General features: G+C 42.2%; 1 protein-coding gene across 1 annotated transcript; it reads left to right on the top strand.

The window, feature by feature from the left end:
* The first annotated feature begins 2,142 nt into the window (after positions 1-2,142).
* LOC140396170 (actin, alpha cardiac muscle 1) lies at positions 2,143-13,117 on the top strand. Its single transcript, XM_072484425.1, has 7 exons — positions 2,143-2,302; positions 10,035-10,176; positions 10,744-11,068; positions 11,476-11,637; positions 11,729-11,920; positions 12,285-12,466; positions 12,780-13,117. Exons 2-7 carry the CDS (start codon positions 10,048-10,050, stop codon positions 12,921-12,923), a joined length of 1,134 nt encoding a protein of 377 aa, XP_072340526.1. The 5' UTR covers positions 2,143-2,302; positions 10,035-10,047; the 3' UTR covers positions 12,924-13,117.
* Positions 13,118-23,840: the final 10,723 nt, after the last annotated feature.

Here is a 23,840-nt window from a genome sequence, read left to right as displayed (position 1 = left end):
CACAGTAACTTCATTGCAGTTAATGTAAGCCTACTTGTGACAATAAAAGATTAGTATTATTATTATAAGATGTGCAGGCTAGGTGGATTGGCCATGCTGAATTGCCCCTTCGTGTCCAGGTGGGTTATGGGATAGGGCAGGGTGGATGGAGGAGTGGGCCTAGGTAGGGTGCTCTTTCGCAGGATCGCTGTAGACCTGATGGGCTGAAAGGCCTCCTCCTGTAGGAATTCTATGATTTAAATTTTGAACAAGGAAATTTTTTTTTTTTGGACAACCTAGAAGTCATGAGACATTTTAAGAAACCGTTGTGTCTCCTGTCCTCTGACTGGCTGCAATGCTTGTTTTTGCCGGGAGAACTCTTGACTCTGAAGATACATCTACCTGGTAATGAACACAAGGTGCAGGCACTGGCATACTCCCAGTCCTGCAGTCAGAATATCCTATCAATTGCTCACCCGGATTCATTTTTAATGTCAAAGGGAAAATCCAGAAAGGAATAAGTCCACTTTGTTCTGCCCCGAATCAAAATCAGTCATGAAGGGGTAATTCTGTGAAACTGTTCCAGCCAGCACATAGCTTGATATTTCTCAATCTATAATAGTGAAATAGAAATAATGACATAAATTGCTCCCACATTAATGCTAATTTGTTAGAGGCAAACTCACAATCAACCATTCCATGGATCCCTATGGCAATTTGGCCAAGGAAATTGAAGGTTGCCTCGGTGGAACCAATCTGGGGTGTCAGTCCTCTTGGAGCCTTTCCTCTGTGTTGTGGAATCCCTCAACCTAGGAAATTCCTCTTATACTTTCCTATTTTTAGTTACTAAGCAATTCAGTCAATACGGCCGTGGCTTTAAGGCGTATCAGAACAGAGCAACCCCCCATCTCCCTGAAGAGGCGAGAGCACTTAAACAGAAAGAAATGCCACACACAATATCTTCAGGGAGGCTAATAACTGTGCAATGTCATAAAGATGCCATTAAACATCTTATTAAAGCAGTTATGTAGCTATTATTTGTCATGTCTGATACAAACTTCTATATTGTTTCAGAGGCTATTCATAGTTTCTTTGTGTTAATATGTGATCAACTCCAGGTTGCAATCAATGCAGGATAGTTTAAATGGAGATTATTTCTCCATAAGTGATGTATTATATGTGTGTGTTTGCACTTACATGGATTATATATGTGCATACATGTATTAAATATGTACATGCATGACTTATATGTGTGCACATATTTATATATGTAAACACATAATATACACAGACATGTATTATATTTTCACTGTACCACGGTACATGTGACAATAAACAAAATCCAATCCAAAATCCAATATATATGCATATTGTGTATACATGCATTATATATGTGCACGCATGTATTATATATGTACATGCATGTATTGTGTTCACATATTATATATGCACACATATTATATGCGCACATGTATGTATTATATATGGGCACACATGTATTATGTAGGTGTATACATGCATTATAGGTTGCATACATGTATTATATATGCACATATGTGTATTATGCATGCACATATATTATACATGTACATACGTGTACATATACATAAATACACGATGTCTGTGCACTATATATATATAGTAAACAGCATATTTATATATTGCACTACAGTGACTGGTGTAATTCTTCATCTACTATAATTAATGCGCCGAATTTGAATTTGAAAGGTGTTGGAATGACGGAGTCACTCCAAGAACCTGAACCGAACACTGCCTGGAGAAATGTTTGTATTTGCATTTGAATATCCGATTGTAAAATCGAATGTAAATCAAGTCTCTCGCGGGAAACGTGTGCCTTTGACGGGAACCTTCTGTGGCGCTATTACTGGTCTGTGAGTGATTGACTTTCAGGACGCTGGTTCTTTGAGAGTGAGTCTGTGGTCTTGCCCTCGCATTCCCACCTTTCGACATTTACGGATGTTTTTAGCCGCAATTCCCTATTTGGCCATCCCTTTGATGTTTCTGTGTGGACCGCTGCAGATTTGCAGGCTGCGGAAGACACTGCCCTTACATGGGCTAAGTTTAGAGCTGTTGGGACTGAGCACTCACAGCCGGCTTCCTCTCCGCAGCCAGTCTCTCCATTAATGGTTTCACTGAGGATCGGTGGCGTTAAGGCTACCAAATAAGGATAAAGGTCTCGGGCTCTCCCTCTGGGGGCCTCTGTTTCAGCAACACATCAGGGAATATAAATCCTCGTCTCCCTTTCACTTAATCCCCGACCCAGCATTGCCGAGGAACGAAGGTGACTGAAGGTTCTGCTCTGGTAAGTTACCCTAAAGCCAATTCAAATCAGGGGGATGGTCCGGGAGCGTATAGTGTTCACAGTTCAAACTTTGTAGATTTATGCACCGCGTGATTTTTAAACAAATTTGGTTTAAGTGGAATCTTAGAGTTAAAAAGGCCTTTAATTTCCTTGCAGATTCAGTTTTTCCATTTCGCAGCTGACCCCATAAAAAGGGAAATAAATGTTCATTTTCACCAACTATAATGTAACCAGTTTTAGAAACATTCTCTATGAATCTCCACACTGCTTGTTTTCTTTCACGTACCTTGTTATAACTTAATCAAGTGTCATCAGTAGATCCTTCAAGATTCAAATTAAGATTTAAAAATATTCTTCCTGAAGAAACTAAAGGCAGGTCCAGAGTAACTGAAGAACGTTTATTGGTTGTATCTGTACGCCGGGATTTAGAATTTAAATCGTGGTGAACTTGGAATATTCACTATTTTAAGGGTGAAATTTACATTTTTTAAAAATTGTGAATACAATTAACCTGGAAAGAAGTCAACACAGATGAAGTATTGAAGCCCAACGTAACCCGAGCTTCATACTTTGCTAGATCTGGCTTTCTGATGATCCAGGACATTTGATATCATAGAATTTACAGTGCAGAAGGAGGCCATTCGGCCCATCAAGTCTGCACCGGCTCTTGGAAAGAGCACCCTACCCAAGGTCAACACCTCCACCCTATCCCCATAACTCAGTAACCCCACCCAACACTAAGGGTAATTTTGGACACTAAGGGCAATTTATCATGGCCAATCCACCTAACCTGCACATCTTTGGACTGTGGGAGGAAACCGGAGCACCCGGAGGAAACCCACGCACACACGGGGAGGATGTGCAGACTCCGCACAGTGACCCAAGCCGGAATCGAACCTGGAGCTGTGAAGCAATTGTGCTGTCCACAATGCTACCGTGCTGCCCTTAATATTGCCCCGGGGATATTGTAGATAAGAAGATACAACCCAAACAAGCCTTTATGAAAAATGAAATGAAAATCACTTATTGTCACAAGTACGCTTCAAATGAAGTTACTGTGAAAAGCCCCTAGTCGCCACATTCCGGCGCCTGTTCGGGGAGGCTGGTACGGGAATTGAACCGTGCTGCTGGCCTGCTTTCAAAGCCAGCGATTTAGCCCTGTGTTAATGGAAATATTTCAGATATAATTGCAATCCAAGTGTCAATATAAACTTTAAAATATATGGCTTCATTTTGAACTACAGTTTTACTGCGGATGGCACCTGGTGCAGATGACACAAAAATAGGTGGGAAGGCAAGTGGTGAGGATGACACAAGTTGTTTAAAGAGGGATATAGAGAGATTAAGTGGGTGGGCAATAACTTGGCAGATGGAACTTAGTGTAGGAAAATGTGAAGTTATGCATTTTGGTAGGAATAATAAAGGAGCTGACTATTATTTAAATGGTGAAAGACTGCAGAAAGCTGCAGCATAGAGTGATTTGGGGGTCATTGTACATAAATCACAAAAAACAGCATGGAGGTTCAGCCGGTAATTGGGAAGGCAAATGCAATGTTGGCCTTTGTTTCAGAGGGAATAGAGAGTAACAAGAGGGGAGTCCTGCTGAAACTATACAAGGCACTGGTTAGACCACACCTGGAACACTGAACGGTTTGGTCCCCTTATCTAAGGATAGATACACTGGTGTTAGAGGCAGTCCAGAGAATGTTCACTAGGTTGATGCTGGATATGGAGGGATTTTCTTATGAGGAAAGGTTCAATAGGTTCAGTAGTTTGGGCCTCTACTCATTGGCGTTTAGGAGAATGAGGGGTGACCTTATTGAGACAGATATGATTCTCATTGGGCTTGACAGGATAGATGCTGAGAGGATGTTTCCTCTTGTAGGAGAGTCCAGGATCAAAGGGCATAATCTCAGAGTAAGGGGTGCCCCATTTAAGGCAGAGATGGAGAATTTCTTCTCTCAGAGGATAGTGAATCTGTGACTATTCTTTACCCCAGAGGGCTGGGTCATTAAATATGTTCAAGGCTGAGATGGACAAATTTAAAATCGGTAAATGAATTAAAGGTTATGGGGATAAAGCAGGGAAGTGGAGTTTAGGATTATCACATCAAATCAGTCACAGAATCCCTATAGTATCCAAGGAGGCCATTCTCCCATTGAGTCTGCATCAATCCTTCAAATGAGCATTCCAACCATATCCACCCGCCCAATCCCTGCAACCTCATTACCTAACCTGCACATCCCTGGAAACTAAGGGGCAATTTATCATGGTAAATCCACCTATCCCGTACATCTTTGGATTGTGGGAGGAAACCGGAGCACCCAAAGGAAACCCACGCAGACATGGGGGCGAACGCACAAACTTCACCCAGACAGTGACTCAAGGCTGGAATTGAACCCGGGTCCCTGGCGCTTTGCAGCAGCAGCGCTAACCACTGTGTCGCTGTGCCACTCATTGAATGGCAGAGCAGACTCGATGGGCCGAATGATCTACTTCTGCTCCTACATCTTACGGTCTTGCTCCATGGCTGCAGCCCACTGGTGCCTCACATCTCACCACATGTTGATTCCATCTCAATCCTCGATGGACTCATGGTGCTATGAAAATGTTGTTGCAGTTAAACCAGTTTAATAGCTAAATGTCAGTAAATTAGGAATTATTCATACGAAAAGCTATCTTAGAACATAGAACATAGAACATAGAAAATACAGCACAGAACAGGCCCTTCGGCCCACGATGTTGTGCCGAACCTTTGTCCTAGATTAATCATAGATTATCATTGAATTTACAGTGCAGAAGGAGGCCATTCGGCCCCCTGAGTCTGCACCAGCTCTTGGAAAGAGCACCCCACCCAAACTCAACACCTCCACCCAACACAAAGGGCAATTTTGGACACTAAGGGCAATTTATCATGGCCAATCCACCTACCCTGCACATTTTTGGACTGTGGGTGGAAACCGGAACACCCGGAGGAAACCCACGCAGACACGGGGAGGACGTGCAGACTCCGCACAGACAGTGACCCAAGCCGGAATCGAACCTGGGACCCTGGAGCTGTGAAGCAATTGTGCTATCCACAATGCTACCATGCTGCCCTTAAGAACAAATAAATCTACACTATATCATTTTACCGTAATCCATGTACCTATCCAATAGCTGCTTGAAGGTCCCCAATGTTTCCGACTCAACTACTTCCACAGGCAGTGCATTCCATGCCCCCACTACTCTCTGGGTAAAGAACCTACCTCTGATATCCCTCCTCTATCTTCCACCTTTCACCTAAAATTTATGTCCCCTTGTAATGGTTTGTTCCACCCGGGGAAAAAGTCTCTGACTGTCTACTCTATCTATTCCCCTGATCATCTTATAAACCTCTATCACGTCGCTCCTCATCCTTCTCCGTTCTAATGAGAAAAGGCCTAGCACCCTCAACCTTTCCTCGTAAGACCTACTCTCCATTCCAGGTAACATCCTGGAAAATCTTCTTTGCACCTTTTCCAAAGCTTCCACATCCTTCCTAAAATGAGGTGACCAGAACTGTACACAGTACTCCAAATGTGGCCTTACCAAAGTTTTGTACAGCTGCATCATCACCTCATGGCTCTTAAATTCAATCCCTCTGTTAATGAACGCGAGCACACCATAGGCCTTCTTCACAGCTCTATCCACTTGAGTGGCAACTTTCAAAGATGTATGAACATAGACCCCAAGATCTCTCTGCTCCTCCACATTGCCAAGAACTTTACCGTTAATCCTGTATTCCGCATTCATATTTGTCCTTCCAAAATGGACAACCTCACACTTTTCAGGGTTAAACTCCATCTGCCACTTCTCAGCCCAGCTCTGCATCCTATCTATGTCTCTTTGCAGCCGACAACAGCCCTCCTTACTATCCACAACTCCACCAATCTTTGTATCGTCTGCAAATTTACTGACCCACCATTCAACTCCCTCATCCAAGTCATTAATGAAAATCACAAACAGCAGAGGACCCAGAACTGATCCCTGCGGTACACCACTGGTAACTGGGATCCAGGCTGAATATTTGCCATCCACCACCACTCTCTGACTTCTATCGGTTAGCCAGTTCGTTATCCAACTGGCCAATTTTCCCACTATCCCTTGCCTCCTTACTTTCTGCAGAAGCCTACCATGGGGAACCTTATCAAATGCCTTACTAAAATCCATGTACACTACATCCACTGCTTTACCTTCATCCACATGCTTGGTCACCTCCTCAAAGAATTCAATAAGATTTGTAAGGCAAGACCTACCCCTCACAAATCCGTGCTGACTATCCCTAATCAAGCAGTGTCTTTCCAGATGCTCAGAAATCCTATCCTTCAGTACCCTTTCCATTACTTTGCCTACCACCGAAGTAAGACTAACTGGCCTGTAATTCCCAGGGTTATCCCTAGTCCCTTTTTTGAACAGGGGCACGACATTCGCCACTCTCCAATCCCCTGGTACCACCCCTGTTGACAGTGAGGACGAAAAGATCATTGCCAACGGCTCTGCAATTTCATCTCTTGCTTCCCATAGAATCCTTGGATATATCCCGTCAGGCCCGGGGGACTTGTCTATCCTCAAGTTTTTCAAAATGCCCAACACATCTTCCTTCCTAACAAGTATTTCCTCGAGCTTACCAGTCTGTTTCACACTGTCCTCTCCAACAATATCGCCCCTCTCATTTGTAAATACAGAAGAAAAGTACTTGTTCAAGACCTCTCCTATCTCTTCAGACTCAATACACAATCTCCCGCTACTGTCCTTGATCGGACCTACCCTCGCTCTAGTCATTCTCATATTTCTCACATATGTGTAAAAGGCCTTGGGGCTTTCCTTGATCCTACGCGCCAAAGATTGTTCATGCCCTCTCTTAGCTCTCCTAATCCCTTTCTTCAGTTCCCTCCTGGCTATCTTGTATCCCTCCAATGCCCTGTCTGAACCTTGTTTCCTCAGCCTTACATAAGTCTCCTTTTTCCTCTTAACAAGACATTCAACCTCTCTTGTCAACCATGGTTCCCTCACTCAACCATCTCTTCCCTGCCTGACAGGGACATACATATCAAGGACACGTAGTACCTGTTCCTTGAACAAGTTCCACATTTCACTTGTGTCCTTCCCTGACTGCCTATGTTCCCAACTTATGCACTTCAATTCTTGTCTGACAACATCGTATTTACCCTTCCCCCAATTGTAAACCTTGCCCTGTTGCACGCACCTATCCCTTTCCATTACTAAAGTGAAAGTCACAGAATTGTGGTCACTATCTCCAAAATGTTCCCCCACTAACAAATCTATCACTTGCCCTGGTTCATTACCAAGTACTAAATCCAATATTGCCCCTCCTCTGGTCGGACAATCTACATACTGTGTTAGAAAAGCTTCCTGGACACACTGCACAAACACCACCCCATCCAAACTATTTGATCTAAAGAGTTTCCACTCAATATTTGGGAAGTTAAAGTCACCTATGACTACTACCCTGTGACTTCTGCACCTTTCCAAAATCTGTTTCCCAATCTGTTCCTCCACATCTCTGCTACTATTGGGGGGCCTATAGAAAACTCCTAACAAGGTGACTGCTCCTTTCCTATTTCTGACTTCAACCCATACTACCTCATTAGGGTGATACTCCTCGAACTGCCTTTCTGCAGCTGTTATACTATCTCTAATTAACAATGCCACCCCCCCCCCCCCCACCTCTTTTACCACCCTCCCTAATCTTATTGAAACATCTATAACCAGGGACCTCCAACAACCATTTCTGCCCCTCTTCTATCCAAGTTTCCGTGATGGCCACCACATCGTAGTCCCAAGTATCGATCCATGCCTTAAGTTCACCCACCTTATTCCTGATGCTTCTTGCGTTGAAGTATACACACTTCAACCCATCTCCGTGTCTGCAAGTACTCTCCTTTGTCAGTGTTCCCTTCCCCACTGCCTCATTACATGCTTTGGCGTCCTGAATATCGGCTACCTTAGTTGCTGGACTACAAATCCGGTTCCCATTCCCCAGCCAAATTAGTTTAGACCCTCCCGAAGAGTACTAGAAAACCTCCCTCCCAGGATATTGGTGCCCCGCTAGTTCAGATGCAACCCGTCCTGCTTGTACAGGTCCCACCTTCCCCAGAATGCGCTCCAATTATCCAAATACCTGAAGCCCTCCCTCCTACACCATTCCTGCAGCCACGTGTTCAACTGCACTCTCTCCCTATTCCTAGCCTCGCTATCACGTGGCACCGGCAACAAACCAGAGATGACAACTCTGTCTGTCCTGGCTTTTAACTTCCAGCCTAACTCCCTAAACTTGTTTATTACCTCCACACCCCTTTTCCTACCTATGTCGTTGGTACCAATGTGCACCACGACTTCTGGCTGCTCGCCCTCCCCCTTAAGGATCCTGAAGACACGATCCGAGACATCCCTGACCCTGGCACCCGGGAGGCAACATACCTTCCGGGAGTCTCGCTCGCGACCACAGAATCTCCTATCTATTCCCCTAACCATTGAATCTCCTGCAACTATTGCTTTTCTATTCTCCCCCCTTCCCTTCTGAGCCCCAGAGCCAGACTCAGTGCCAGAGACCTGGCCGCTAGGGCCTTCCCCCGGTAGGTCATCCCCCCCAACAGCATCCAAAACGGTATACTTGTTTTGAAGGGAAACGGCCACGAGGGATCCCTGCACTGTCTGCCTGTTTGTTTTTTTCCCCCTGACTGTAACCCAGCTATTCTTGTCCTGTACCTTGGGTGTGGTTACCTCCCTGTAGCTCTTCTCAATCACCCCCTCTGCCTCCCGGATGATCCGAAGTTCATCCAGCTTCAGCTCCAGTTCCCTAACACGGTCTTTGAGGAGCTGAAGTTGGGTGCACTTCCTGCAGGTATAGTCAGCGGGGACACCAGTGGTATCCCTCACCACCCACATCCTACAGGAGGAGCATGCAACTGGCCTAGCCTCCATCCCCTCTTACCTGACAGAATATAGCTGCCCTGTGGACTAACTAGATCTCCGCCCTCCGACTCTGCTCCCAGTCAGCTACACTTTCTGTAAACTCCTGGCTCTCTTCTCACTCTTTGCGGAAATGTCGGAAACAAAATGAAAGGAGCACCTTACTCCGTCCTCACCTAACTCCCTCGGTCACCAAACTCTTACTATAGCACTCAAAATGCACCAAATTCAGCACTCCCTCGGTCACCAAACTCTTACTATCGCACTCAAAATGCACCAAATTCAGCACTCCCTCGGTCACCAAACTCTTACTATAGCACTCAAAATGCACCAAATTCAGCACTCAGTGCAAACAAAGTCTGCACTGTAGGGGATCACTTTTATACTGTGAATCTAGCCTCTGAAAACTGGCCTAATCCAATTAACTAATTAACAAGCTCCAGCTACAAGTGCCTACAAGTAGAAGCTTGTTTAAAGCTGATTGAAAATTCACCTCCTTCTAAACCAAACAGCAACTTTTAAGTTAATTAACTAAATAAAAGAAAGACTAAACTTTAGATAAAAATGAAGCCTTATACTCCCTCGGTCACCAAACTCTTACTATAGCACTCAAAATGCACCAAATTCAGCACTCCGTGCAAACATCTTATAAATAGCCTATTGTAACACTATCGCTTTGAAGCATGTATATGGTTCAGGTGTGCTGCATCTATCCTATAGTACATTCCCCTGGTAATTTCTATGATGGTTGATTCAATTTACCTCGTTCTTTGTGTAGATTCCAAATCACCATGTGTGACGACGAGGAAACCACCGCCTTAGTGTGTGACAATGGCTCCGGGCTGGTGAAGGCTGGATTCGCTGGAGATGATGCCCCCCGAGCTGTCTTTCCCTCTATCGTCGGCCGCCCGCGTCACCAGGTATCAATACTCAATGTTCTTTCACCCTCCTCTAGAAGGCATTATGAGCAGATAGCTTTGTCTTCTCAGTAAAATTTAAAGGATTATTTTCTTTGTGGTTATGCACGTTTTATAAGATTTCATCACTTTTTAAAAGTAAATTTAAAGTACCAAATTCTTTTTTTTTCAAAAAGGGGCAATTTAGCGTGGCCAATCCACCTACCATGCACATCTTTGGGTTGTGGGGGTGAGACGCACGCAGACACGGGGAGAATGTGCAAACTCCACACAGTGACCCAGGGCTGGGATCGAACCTGGCGCTGTAAGGCAGCAGTGCTAACCGCTGCACTACTGTGCCACCCTAGATTTCCGAACTTGAGACACTCAAATTTCCCTTCTCTGGAGTTGTACTCCTGAAATATTTAATCAAGTTGGAAAATTTGTTCTTTGAATTCTTGACTAGATACTTATGCTCTTGGTCTGTAACGATAATTCATTCATTATCATCTTATAATATAGACTGAACAATATGAAAATAGACAGCTGGTTAATGTTCAAACAGTTAACATATCCTTCTGTGTATCATAGGGTGTCATGGTAGGAATGGGTCAGAAGGATTCCTATGTTGGTGATGAGGCCCAGAGCAAAAGAGGTATCTTGACCCTGAAGTATCCCATCGAGCATGGTATCATCACCAACTGGGATGATATGGAGAAGATCTGGCACCACACCTTCTACAATGAGCTCCGTGTGGCACCTGAAGAACATCCTACACTTCTTACTGAAGCTCCTCTTAACCCTAAGGCTAATCGTGAGAAAATGACCCAAATTATGTTTGAGACTTTCAACGTCCCAGCCATGTATGTCGCTATCCAGGCTGTCCTTTCCCTGTACGCCTCTGGTCGCACCACAGGTCAGCACAAATGTCCCTGATGATGATTCCGACTGACATGACAGATGCTTCAAACAGTCTCTAAAATGATTGGACTTGTATTGAAATGTAAAATCCAGGAAACAGTCAAATTTACAGAATATTGGTTTCACATAGTGTTTAAAATATCATCCAAAACATTGTGGCATATTACTTTTATTAAAAAACATTGGTAAGCCACATCAGTAATTAATCCATACTGAATATGCCACTTATTCATTTTGAGTTACATTGCTGGAGATACTGAAATATAAAATTGAGCTCAATCATTACCTCAAAAATGATGAATCTGTGATGTGAAGGTGGGGTCATCAATGAACTTTTGGAGATGTGATTGAATTATAGCAGTTCATGATATCCATTTCTAAATTTACATTTTATTACTCTAGGCATTGTCCTGGACTCTGGAGATGGTGTCACTCACAATGTCCCAATCTATGAAGGTTATGCTCTCCCTCATGCCATCATGCGCCTGGACCTAGCTGGCAGGGATCTCACTGACTACCTCATGAAGATCCTTACAGAACGTGGCTATTCCTTCGTGACGACTGGTATGCAGCTACTAATTTACTCTGCACACCACATTATCTGTGATCTGAAATTCAACAAGGATGTTTCAATGATTTCTATGTCTGTCCACAGCTGAACGTGAGATTGTCCGTGATATTAAGGAGAAGCTGTGTTATGTCGCCCTGGACTTTGAGAATGAAATGGCTACTGCAGCCTCTTCATCTTCTCTGGAAAAGAGCTATGAATTGCCTGATGGTCAGGTCATCACCATTGGTAATGAGCGTTTCCGTTGTCCTGAGACCCTCTTCCAGCCATCTTTCATTGGTAAGTATTCAGTAACCCTAGCTTTAATATGCCACTTATGAATTTTGTGTGATTTTGATGGACACTCTGAAAGATAAATGCTACTCTCCAGAAAGCTTGGTTTTGAAGGCGCCAATCGTTACATACTTTATAAACATTTATGTACAAAATGGAACATGAGGTGGTGGGCATGTATTGGAGACCAGGTATAAATTGTTTGGGTGGCCATCTGGCAACAGATGTCTTATTCTGTCTTGATGCATATTAAATCTCAATGGGTGTGGTTTGTTCTTTTCTCTCTAAATCATATGACATCATTTTCATGTTACCTATTTGACACTTTTCATTCATAATAATTGTATGACTTGATCTATCCTTAAAACAGGCATGGAGTCTGCTGGTATTCATGAAACTACATATAACAGCATCATGAAGTGCGATATTGACATCCGTAAGGATCTGTATGCCAACAATGTCCTGTCTGGTGGCACCACCATGTACCCTGGTATTGCTGACCGTATGCAAAAAGAAATCACAGCCCTGGCTCCCAGCACCATGAAGATCAAGGTAACACATCTAAAACTGTAATAAAATGAGCGGGATTACATTTTAGTGCAATTCCAAAAATGTTATAAGCAAAACTACTGTGCATTTTGCTAGTACTATCAATAATTGGAAAGATAATCTATACTTACAATAGATATTAAGTTAAACAAATTTATTCTATTAATTTTGATAATGCTTTGTCATTTTATAAAATACTATTAACATACAATTTAAGATTTCTAAAATAGTTCTGCATTGCTAATGATGAAGATAGATTTCAGGTAGAATTGCTTCACAGCGTACCAAGTGCTAATGATCTTTTTGAATACTTTAGATCATTGCTCCACCTGAGCGTAAATATTCCGTTTGGATTGGAGGCTCCATCCTGGCCTCTCTATCCACCTTCCAGCAGATGTGGATCAGCAAGCAGGAATATGATGAAGCAGGTCCATCAATTGTCCACCGCAAATGCTTCTAAACATCATGATTTTAACTTACTTCGAACTCAGGTTGATAAGATTGTGCCTCTGGTTACTTTGAATCAACAGGCCATTGGGAAATACAAAATAGTTTCAAAACTATTTTCATTGTACAGTTTGTTTACACATGTGCAATTTATTTGTGACAATAATATTTATTGATTTATGAATAAAACAAGACGAGGACTTGCAACTTCTGAATAGTGTCTAAATTAGGTTGGTCGTGGTGGGGAGGAGTTGGAAGCACACATGAGGTGATAACATGAAAGATATTTTATGGATTCTCTTTACACTTCAACTTTTGTGTCAATACCAAATATTGAATTTCATGTGGCATACCAATAAGACGGAGATCTCCAAATTACTCCAGGGATTCTATTCCAACTGGCTGCAGAGAGAGATTTGAATTCAGGCTGCATTCACTCTGTGCGAAAGGGAACAACTTGAACTATAATTATATTATGTCATTCCACCCTTGCACTTCAAGTTTAGTCAACATGAAATCATTTTGACTCGGCATCAACACTAATCTGGCCCTGTAAATCCAGAATAAAGGCCTATGCGGACTCCACAACAAAGTATAGTGGGATGTCCAGGAGATAGTACACTCACACCAATTACTTTGACAGCAGGTAGAGATGAAATCCAGTGATATAATATCTGGGTCACAGAGTGCTCAAGAGGTCATTTTAAATATTTACAGCACAGGAATTCTTCACCTCTCTCCTTTCCCCTCTACACATACTTTTAATGTATTTGAATATTTAACTGTTGGGGGTGGGGACTTGTGCTCACCCAGATATCCAGTCACAGCCAAAGCCCTCTCCAAGACAAAACTGTTCCAGCTCTAACCAGGCAATGTAAACGCTATTCTCTGATATTGTATAACCCCACTAAATGAGCAACTTGATCAACAATTTTGATGTGAATCAAACATTGAAATATGAATCATAGAATTTATAGTGCAGAAGGAGGCCATTTGGCCCAACTTGTCTGCACAGACCTTTGGAAAGAGCACCTCATTTAAATCCTCACTTCCAACCTATCCCTGTAACCCCACTTAACCTTTTTGGACACTAAGGGCAATTTATCATGGCCAATCCAACTAACATGCACATCTTTGGACTGTGGGAGGAAACCGGAGCACCCGGAGGAAACCCACGCACACACGGGGAGAACGTGCAGACTCCACACAGACAGCGACCCAAGCTGGGAATCGAACCTGGGACCCTGGAACTGTGAGGCAACTGTGCTAACCATTGTACTACTGTGCTGCCCTCATTCTTGCTTACTCTTTACAGATGGGCATTGATATACTGTGGGTAGAGGCTGGATATATATTGTGATCATTTTTAAAACTTCTAATTTGAAGCCATTGATTGGAAGCAAAAAGCCACTAAAGAAATATCACCTTTATATGAGGAATATGAAATGTCGCTCCTTCTGAAGGTTAACATAGAGATTAATATTGGTTATAAGAGAAAATCAAGTGCTGGGGAAAATTTAAATTGAATTAGTAGACATCCACTGAATAATCTGAATCTGTAGATATAGGATCACTAAACAAATAACAAGGAAGGTAAATACTAAAGCTGCCATTGTCTTCCAGGGGAATTAAATTTGACTTTAGATTGGGTTCTGACTGTTTCATTTGCAAAATTGATAACTTTAAAAACGGTGAAACTTCAGAATGAAGTTACCAACTTTCTCAATAACTTCAATCCTTTTTTGTATCTGTTAGACAACCACTTTAGATCTGTAAAACTATTTCTAAAATTTATAATATCCTTACATAAAGGCATTGTCGTTTGGCTCAGTTGGCTAGATGGCTAGAGTGTGGTACAGAATGATGCCAATGGTGCAGGTTTGATCCCTGTACTGGTTGTGGTAGTTCATGGCGGTCTGCCTCCTTGCCTTGTCTATACTTGATGTGGTGTTGTGCCCCTCAAGCCATATAACCACTTGCCCCTCTCTAGCATAGAAAGATGCCTATGGCCCCTGGAGGTCTGTGATGAACTACAGGTAAAAACCGTATGATACCATACTGCATCAGTTCAACTCTAAAACATAGGTCTTAATTAGGTGAGCAGAAATGGCAGCTGAAGCCTTATTTCAGCATGTCATACATTCTTATCCTGAGCTTCTCATTCCCTTTGTTAAACGTGGCTTCTCACTGGAATAATCTTAAGTATATGCTATGATTCTTAATAACCTTCTAATCTCTGGAAAGCATGTGGTAAACGTACAGCTGCCTCCACAGAAAAATGCATTTACAAGTGTTAACAAAAAATATCAGCTACACCAGGATCTGGAGTGGTGGGAACATTTTGCTGAAAAGTGTGCCGTGAAATTGAAACTGGTGCCTTTTAAGCTATACCAATTGACCAACCCTGTTCTTTTTGAAAGCATTAAGGCTGAACATTTCTCTTGATTTAATTTCCTCTTTATTTTTAATATTCCATATATCTGTTCGATTAAACATATTCAAACCGGAATATACTCTTTCAGATTCAAAATGTATAGCTTGGAGGAAACGTAGACAGCAGTGAAGGATTATAAAGCAGGAACTGATAGAAATTACAGTGTAAAAGTAAATTCAAGCTTAATGTTGTGGACTGGAATTAGATCCAATATAAAGGCATTTGTGTAATATAAACAGTTATCAACCTACAGAGTCTGTTAAAATTGAGGACAAATCATACAACTAATCTGTTGTGTTTTAGATCATTCTTTTGTTCGTGGGGAGGATTTTGGGATTGAGTTATCTGTAAGGATTTTTGTTTTAAAACGAAACAAGTTCAAAAAGAAAGTCCAAGGCTACAAGAATTTAGTATGTGACCTGAAGCCAAATGGGTCACGTTTTTAGAGCTCACAATTGATAAAATGGAAATTAATTATCTAATTTCAGGCCTGTTAGCTATACACCTTGAGAACAGCAAGAGATGCCCTGTTTACATTCATATCTGACCAGAATAGCACAGGTTATTATTTTATTGATTAATCTCTGTGGGAAGGAAATCACCTTCTTCACCCTTTCACCTGGCTAGGAACATAAGGACAGAAGGGAAAGTTAGGTAATAGGATTGCCTAACCCCCCCCCCCCCTCCCCCACCCCCACCCCAGTATTAATCTTCAATATATCTCCCCAAGCAACCCAGGAGACATTTATAAGGTATCAAAATTATGAGTTTTAAAATAAACTCTTTTGAACGTTTTTTGTTTACCAGCTATACAAATAAATATAAGATTGGTAAAAGGTTATGTAACGCAGTCAAGAATCATTAAATCAAACAAGAAAGGCTTTTTGCTTTTCAGTTGATGTGGGAAAAATGTCCCTCATGAAGCTAGATATGCCAGGATGCCCAATGTTGGGAGCGAAGGGTGGGGGATTTGAAGGAAGGTGGTCGCGTAATTAAATCGCCCAGAATATGTCCAACCCAAGTTGGCAAACCTTTTAGGCTGTGAACTTTGAATCTATATAACAAGTGTTATGCAAGGGAGATATTAGGATATTGGGTCCAGAAATCAGACCCAAATGTAGCAGGAAATTTAGGGGTTAAACCGACTGAGGAAAAAATGAACTGCTAGCACAGAGTCAGAGGGACAAACCGACACCTGGCCAAGTTACATTGTTCCAGTCAGACTTAAACCCGTTAGTGGGAATACCCAGATCCATTGTTCTACGGAACACTCCTGTTTGACCAGCTATTAGCCCATACAGAATCTGATGGCCTTGTTGTCCATCAATTGGAGGGTAGTTGCATATCAATAGCATGGCTCTGTTCTTCCGTATAAACGGGAGTGGGAAATCAGCCAAAATAACAATGGTGGGTTCTCTGGAAATCCCAGAGAAGCTTGGAGAGGCTGTGCAGACCTTAGATTGAGAGAGAGAATACTGTTTTGAACAGGCACACGAAGAAGGCTTTGGACATCCACCAAGAAGGTCGTGAAAGTTGCTACCGAGGCAGGCTTTGGAAAAAAGAGTTCAGAACAAATTTCCCAGCAGAAGAAAAATTGCTTTGTTTTATTTTCATCACTTTGTCTGCCTGTGAAAGTGGCATGCGAGCTGCATGTTGTTACAGTGTTGTTTAATGGGAACTAGTGTGATAAGATTAAGAAACTGCATGTAATCTGTTATTGTTGGGGTTGAACTTCTAATGTTTAAATATTGGTTTATTTTCTTTTAATAAAGTTTGTTTATAAAATAACCAAGCCCTATTTCTTATAATAATAAAAATAATAATCACTTATTGTCACAAGTAGGCTTCAATGAATTTACTGTGAAAAGCCCATAGTCGCCACATTCCGGTGCCTGTTCGGGGAGGCCGGTACGGGAATTGAACCCGCGCTGCTGCCATTGTTCTGCATTACAAGCCAGCTGTTTAGCCCACTGTGCTAAACCAGCCCCTAATATTATCACTCCTGGAATGAATCAATCTTTCTGCACCTTCTTAAAACTTAAAAAAGTTATGGCTCTGCTTCAGTCTCTCAGCCACTGCTGAGAGCTGACCAAGCGTCCATAACACAAATTGCCAGTTGTGAGATGAATGCAGGGTCATAGGGTATGTTTGTCTCTCACTCATAACAAACCCACTTTCAGAGAATTGCAATTGGGCCCATGCCATCAAGAAAGAACTGTATGGAGAGGAGATTGTCTGTGCAGGAGATAGGTATCGAATAACATAAGTCGAGCTCAATGTCGTCACCTGGATTAATTTGAATAGTCTAAAAACATTGGACAGAATTTTCAGATATTTTTTCTCAGATTAGAGTTAGTTTGTTCACATCTTCCAGGAGATTGGATAAGGACTCTCTTAATGCTTAAGGAACCACACCAGTATGGACAAGAACTAGCTGGTTTGTTTTCTGGTTCCAAATGTCCATACACGGTGACCTTTGGAGGATTGCTCTCTGGAGGTGCATTGGAAAAGGCAAGTTGAATAGAAAGTGGACGAGGCCAAGGAGAGAGCCGAGGGAAAGCAGAGGCCAGTAAATCCTGTACCTTCTTAGCTCACTGTCTATATCTGAAGCAAATGCTGCACTGCCGTGCCAAAGAGGGGCCCTTGAGCCGCACAGACGATGTTTGATACAGGATTGACAATCAAGGTGCAAACCATTACCTCACAAAACAGAAGGCTGCCAAAGAGTGTTTAAGTAAAGAAAGAGGCTTCAAGCTATCGGCCTGGAAACAGAATTAGAGAACGGCAGCTAGATTTGCCTAAAAGTAAGCAGGATGTCCAGCAAAAAGGATAAACTCTGCAGTTTTTGGGAAGAGGAATATTTCAGTTACTGCAATTTTGTTTCTCTGTTAATCTATATTTCCACTTACCTGTGAAATAAAGTAGCTAATTATTCATACCTGGCCTAATTTCATGTTCTGTTTATTGGGTTACCTGTGAAATGATCGGAGAAGCACATAAGAACACATGTGAAAGGCAAGAACATCCAATTCAAAATCACAAGGTGGTGGTGGGTGGGTGGGGGGCATTGCGTAGCAGCCTACTGTTACACCCCTGGGGTATGTGTTCCAAAGTTAGCTATTGGACAGTGCGGTCACATCATTAAAACATGAGATGCTTGAAACATGATTGGAATGGCCTGCACCACTACACTTGAGAGAATATCTAAAGCAGACCCAAATATTGTAGGAACATTAAATGCAGGTCGATATGTCATACACTCAGAACTTTATCTCATCATACAGTGTTATTGTTAAAATAGGCCTGCTGATATAATTGTGAAATGTTATATAGTACAGAGACAGGATTATGTGAAAAGGAGATAAGTGTAGTCTAATACCCCCAGGAAAGGCTTGGGTTTTGTCAAACTCTTAAAGCTGCTATCTGAATTGATGGATGGGACTGATTATTTATATTCCTAGATTTGATATAATCCCATTACACAGAAGGTTATGTCAATATTTTAATACAATCAGTGATTTCTGTAGCATCTCACAATGATCCCTATAATCATTTCTGATCAGTCATGAGGCAATAAAAAAATAATTTTATTTCTTGTTGTAAAATTGTGATTGAACCAATCTTTTCCAAGTGCATCACTCAAGGATGCCAATTGTTGGACAATATAACAACTAATTAGAATCTAAATAATACTGGGATAATGTTTGGTCTCTGTGCCAAGAGTTTACCATGATTGATTGATTTAAATTATAAAAGTGATATGGTCTTTTACAGAGAATCCATGAAGTAGAAAGAAAGAGCTTGCTTTCATTTAACATCTTTCATAATTTCAGCAAACCCCAAAATGCTTCAATTAAGTATTACTGATTTTTGATACATAGGTTAAAGGCCAAATAATGGTCCAGTACCATAATTTTCTCTATAATTTGGAGAATGCTTAGAAACTGATCTGACTTGAAAGGAAATTGCTAATTGAATTTAAATTATGTATTTTAGGCATTCTTCCACACTAAAAATATTAACATCCACCAGTTTCACTTTTTCTCCTCTAAGGATGTAATCAGGTTTTATTGGTTTAAAGCCAGCGACAGATACTATTCTCAAACCTGTATGTTTTGCTGGATTTATATTGCAGAGCCCAGTTTCAGGAGGAGCATTCATTTTAAACTGTCTGCTGCACAGGACAAAACTCTGGTTCTGTCTGATTGGACAAGCACAGAGTTCCTATCCTCAGCTGCTTAAATCTAAATACTTTGGTGGGTTAAGGTAGGGGGAGGCTGGAATGCCTCATTCTAAGCATTTACTTCAACTCTAGCTGTATGTATAAAGTGTCTTGAAGGTGTAGCAGATGCACTTTACAAAACAAGTTTGACACCATATTGCAATTATACTCCATGTGGCATCAAACCCAAATATCACGAGGCTACCTGATCCAGATTATGTCTCACAGCTTCCTCTCTGCAGTTAGCTCAGGTTAATTCTGGACTTATACAGCAACATTTCCATTGCAGCTTAAAGAGCTTTAAAATATTCAATAACATTGAAACATCTCAATAAACTAGAAAAGTTTTCTCAAGGTCTGCTGGACCTGCTGGGCACTTTAACAGTGTCAGACTGTAATAATATGGTGTTTAAGTACAGCCTAGCCAGTGTGAAACAGCCTTTTAGAGCTGGCCTCATATATTGAAGAGAGATTTTTATGCAGAGTTGTTATAATCTGTAATGTACTATCTGAAAGGATGGTGGAAGCAGATTCAATGACAACATTTAAAAGGGGATTAAATGGGAAATGAAGCAGGCAAATGTAAATATGTATAGTGAGCCTCGTTTGTTGGTACTTTGCTGGCTTTTTAATTCTCTCCCTTCCCTTGTGTAATTATAACCGTACCTTGGTTGCCTTTTTAAATACTAATGTGGGCATGACACCTGTAACTCAAAGTCAAACTGAAGCATGTAATATAAAATGTGAAAACCAATAAAAATAGTTTTCAAAATAAAGAATTAAATTTACACTTGCAATGAAAACATTTGCCAGGTTGTGAAGCAAGGGGTGGGGAGTAGGTATAATTGGACAGCCCTTTCAATGAGCTGGCACAGCTATAATGGGCCAATTCGCCTTGTTCTGAACTGTGTCATTTGATGTACATTAGCTTCAGAAAACAAAATTATACATGTAATCGCTTCAGAAAATGTGCTTTCACACAAACCAAGTAAAAAGATTTCAAAAAGACTAGGCAGTTAAGTACTATTCAAGGATATATAGCATCACACTGTATGTTAATAAACAGACAGGTATTTTTGCAGATACTGTACCAGTCATACTATGTTAAAGCAAAACATAGATGGAATCAAAATTTGATGAAGAGCCAAAAGAGAAATACAATAACTAAAACATATGACACATCAGCCCTAGATAATCAGAAGTGGGGTTTGAAATGCCACCATTTATTAACTTTGTTCTCCATCAGGTTGTCTTCAAACATAAACCTTTATTCAAATTATTGTTGACGAGACATGTTCTATTCTGTATACCTTGCTTTACCAGTGTGGTCCATTGAGAATGTTTAGGCAATATTTTAGAATTAATTTTGTTTGGGGATTTCTAATGCTCTGTTCTTGAGGATGATGTTTTATCACTTTACATAATTTTTGCATTTGAGCCAATATGATGATATACCTGTTTCAAATTCCCCCCAAAATTTGATGGAGATAGAATGCGCACGTGAAAGTGAAGAAGGAATTTGTTTTTAGTGTTTCCATCTTCATGTGTTTCTGGACTGAGAATGACATTCATTCCAATGTTTTTGAGGCTATATGATGTTAAATGTTACTCTGTTCAACATTTATTTTTAAATGGGTATCAGCACCAATATTAGACAAAATGTCTTACATAGTTTATGAAGGTGGAAAGACCTTCTCAGTGTCCCCATTCAGATACTCATGCCATTGTTTCATAAGGTAACAGTTGGACATGGACACTTGTGGCGTTGCAGACACTTCCAGTGAGAGAGCTTTGTTCAGGAATCAAATACAGCAACACATAAAAACCGTCCCAATAGCTGGACAAGCCATGTTGAAAACACTTGGCATGTTCAGTAGCATCCATGGAAAGAATTGACAGATGTAATCTTTCATATAGGAAAGAGTAACAGCTAAAACATTAACTTGATTGCTCTCTCCAAAGATGCTGACTTCAAAGAAATCACTCTTGGTAGGTGGATTTCACTGGGAGGGTGTGACATTTATTATCCATCTCTAATCGTCTTTGAAAGAGCGGTAAACCTTCTTGAACCATGCAATCCATATGGTGAAGGTGCACCCGTAATACTGTTAGCTGCAGGGTTACTGGATTTTGACCCAGAGAAGTGCACTATATATTCAAGTCAGCATAGTGTGTGCTTTGGTTGGGAATTTGGAGAGGAACCAAACTGTTAAGTATTTCCAGCATTTTCTATAAGTGAAACCAATCCAGTAAAAATCTTCACCTGAGGTATATTTGACAGCAGGGGAACATGATTATCTTTAAGTGCTTTTGTCGATTTGAGGTGGAATCCAGAAAAGTGATAATATTAGTATTGATGATAATAATAATGATAATAAAATGGTAATATCACTAATGGTTAATGATGTGATGGCTTATGTGGTTATCCAATGTGTAAAGTGGTTTCCAACATAAACACTAGCGCATTGTCCCGCAAAATTGTCAGGGGCACGGGATACGGTGTTTTGGGGGGGATTATTCTGCCTGATTTCCATTTACTGGGTTCTGACATGATATTCAGGTAAACATCATGGTACAAACATACATACATACTGATGGACAGATCAACGGACCAATCAACACACACACAGCACCACAGCCAATCACGGGCAAGAGCATACACAGTACAAAACAGGGAACACGACACTTCCCGAGCATTCCAGCAGGAGACAGCTCAGGGCACAGAGCTCACAGCAAGCCACTCAGACATCCACCATGTGCTGAGTGCCACTCCAAGATAATATTAGGAATAGATCCACAGATTCTAGGGTTATGATCGAACCTCAGTAACCAGTTTACCACTGTAAATAAATGTTAGTAATAAAACTGAGTTGTACCATTCGCAACCGTTTTGGTTCGGCTGTGTAGCAGAGTACCCAACACATTATAGTACCAGGAGTAACTGTGGGACCTACCTACGAATCCTCCGGAATCTGCCATCCTGCGCCATGGACACCGTCAGCACACCGCAGCCGCTACAAGTCGCTGGAAACCTCGGCGTCAATTGGAAGCTGTTCAAACAGCGCTTCCAGCTCTTCCTGGAAGCCAACGAAAAGGAGAGCGCTTCTGACACCAGAAAGATCTCCATCCTCCTCTCCATGGCAGGTCAACACGCCATCCATATCTACAACTCCCTGGTGTTCGCGGAAGGTGAGGACAAGACCAAGTACAAGACGGTCCTTCGCAAACTCGACCAACACTTCAACGTCGAGGTCAACAAGAGTTTTGAGAGGTATCTCTTCCAGCAGCGCCTGCAAGGTAAGGATGAGCCCTTTCAATCTTTCCTTACGCACCTCCGTATCCTCACGCAGTCCTGCAGTTACGACACCACCTCCGATTCAATGATTCGGGACCAGGTTGTTTTTGGGGTCACCTCGGGCACCCTACGCCAGCAGCTCTTAAAAATAAAAGGCCTCACCCTAGCCTTCGCAATTGAAGCCTGTGTCTTGCATGAAAACGCGACTAGCCGCTACTCCCAATTTCAAGCAGCCGAATCGGCATGGCAGGGGTCCTATGCTGCCGGATTGGCGAGGCAGGCATCCTATGAGGCCGAACGGGTCCAGGTGATCGAATTCCTCCCGGCCTGCGGCCCGGACGAGGGCGGCCATTTCGCGCGCTTTTCGAGGCCTCCCGCGTTTGTGCGCGCCAAAAACGAAGTCGACACAGAGGGACGTGATGCGCAGGCGCGCTCGACGCAAGACCGAACTGTGCATGCGCGGTGGCACAACAAACGCCATGACGTCACAACGTGCGGCAACTGCAGAGCCGCACATTTAAAGCGGCAATGTCCGGCAAGAAACCGACAATGCCTCTGCTGTGGTAAGATGGGTCACTACACTGCCTGCTGTCGAGCAGCTCAACCTGCCAATGTTCCCCAATTCCGACAACCTTGCAGGGACCATTCAGCCTCCTTATTACGAGTCGTGCCCAGGCGATATTCAGACCAGTGACACAGACGACCGGGACGCCTTCCATGTTCCGGTCATTGATGGGAACCGGATGACTCCAGCCAGGACCCACCAGCCATTGCAAGTGAACACTGTCAATCCGGGTGATGAATGGTGTGCCACCCTAACGGTCAACCGATCACCGATAACATTCCGTATGGACACTGGCGCCTCCGCCAACCTCATAGCATGGTCAGCCTTCTACGCCATGAAGGTCAGACCACCAATTCCGCCATCCCATTGCAAGATGATCGAATACAATGGGAACGTTATCCCGGCTATGGGATC

The sequence above is a fragment of the Scyliorhinus torazame genome, chromosome 2, assembly GCF_047496885.1.
Source record: "Scyliorhinus torazame isolate Kashiwa2021f chromosome 2, sScyTor2.1, whole genome shotgun sequence".
NCBI lineage: Eukaryota > Metazoa > Chordata > Chondrichthyes > Carcharhiniformes > Scyliorhinidae > Scyliorhinus > Scyliorhinus torazame.
The sequence above is the reverse complement of the archived record's forward strand: the minus strand, read 5'-3'. Positions and strand labels throughout refer to the sequence as shown.

What these genes read in the sequence shown, in the direction of transcription:
- LOC140396170 (XM_072484425.1), top strand. Translation starts at nt 10,048, where the DNA reads ATGTGTGACGACGAGGAAACCACCGCCTTAGTGTGTGACAATGGCTCC. An exon ending in TCGGCCGCCCGCGTCACCAG is followed by an intron (nt 10,177 to 10,743) that starts GTATCAATACTC and finishes TGTGTATCATAG; the next exon opens with GGTGTCATGGTAGGAATGGG. An exon ending in CTATTCCTTCGTGACGACTG is followed by an intron (nt 11,638 to 11,728) that starts GTATGCAGCTAC and finishes GTCTGTCCACAG; the next exon opens with CTGAACGTGAGATTGTCCGT.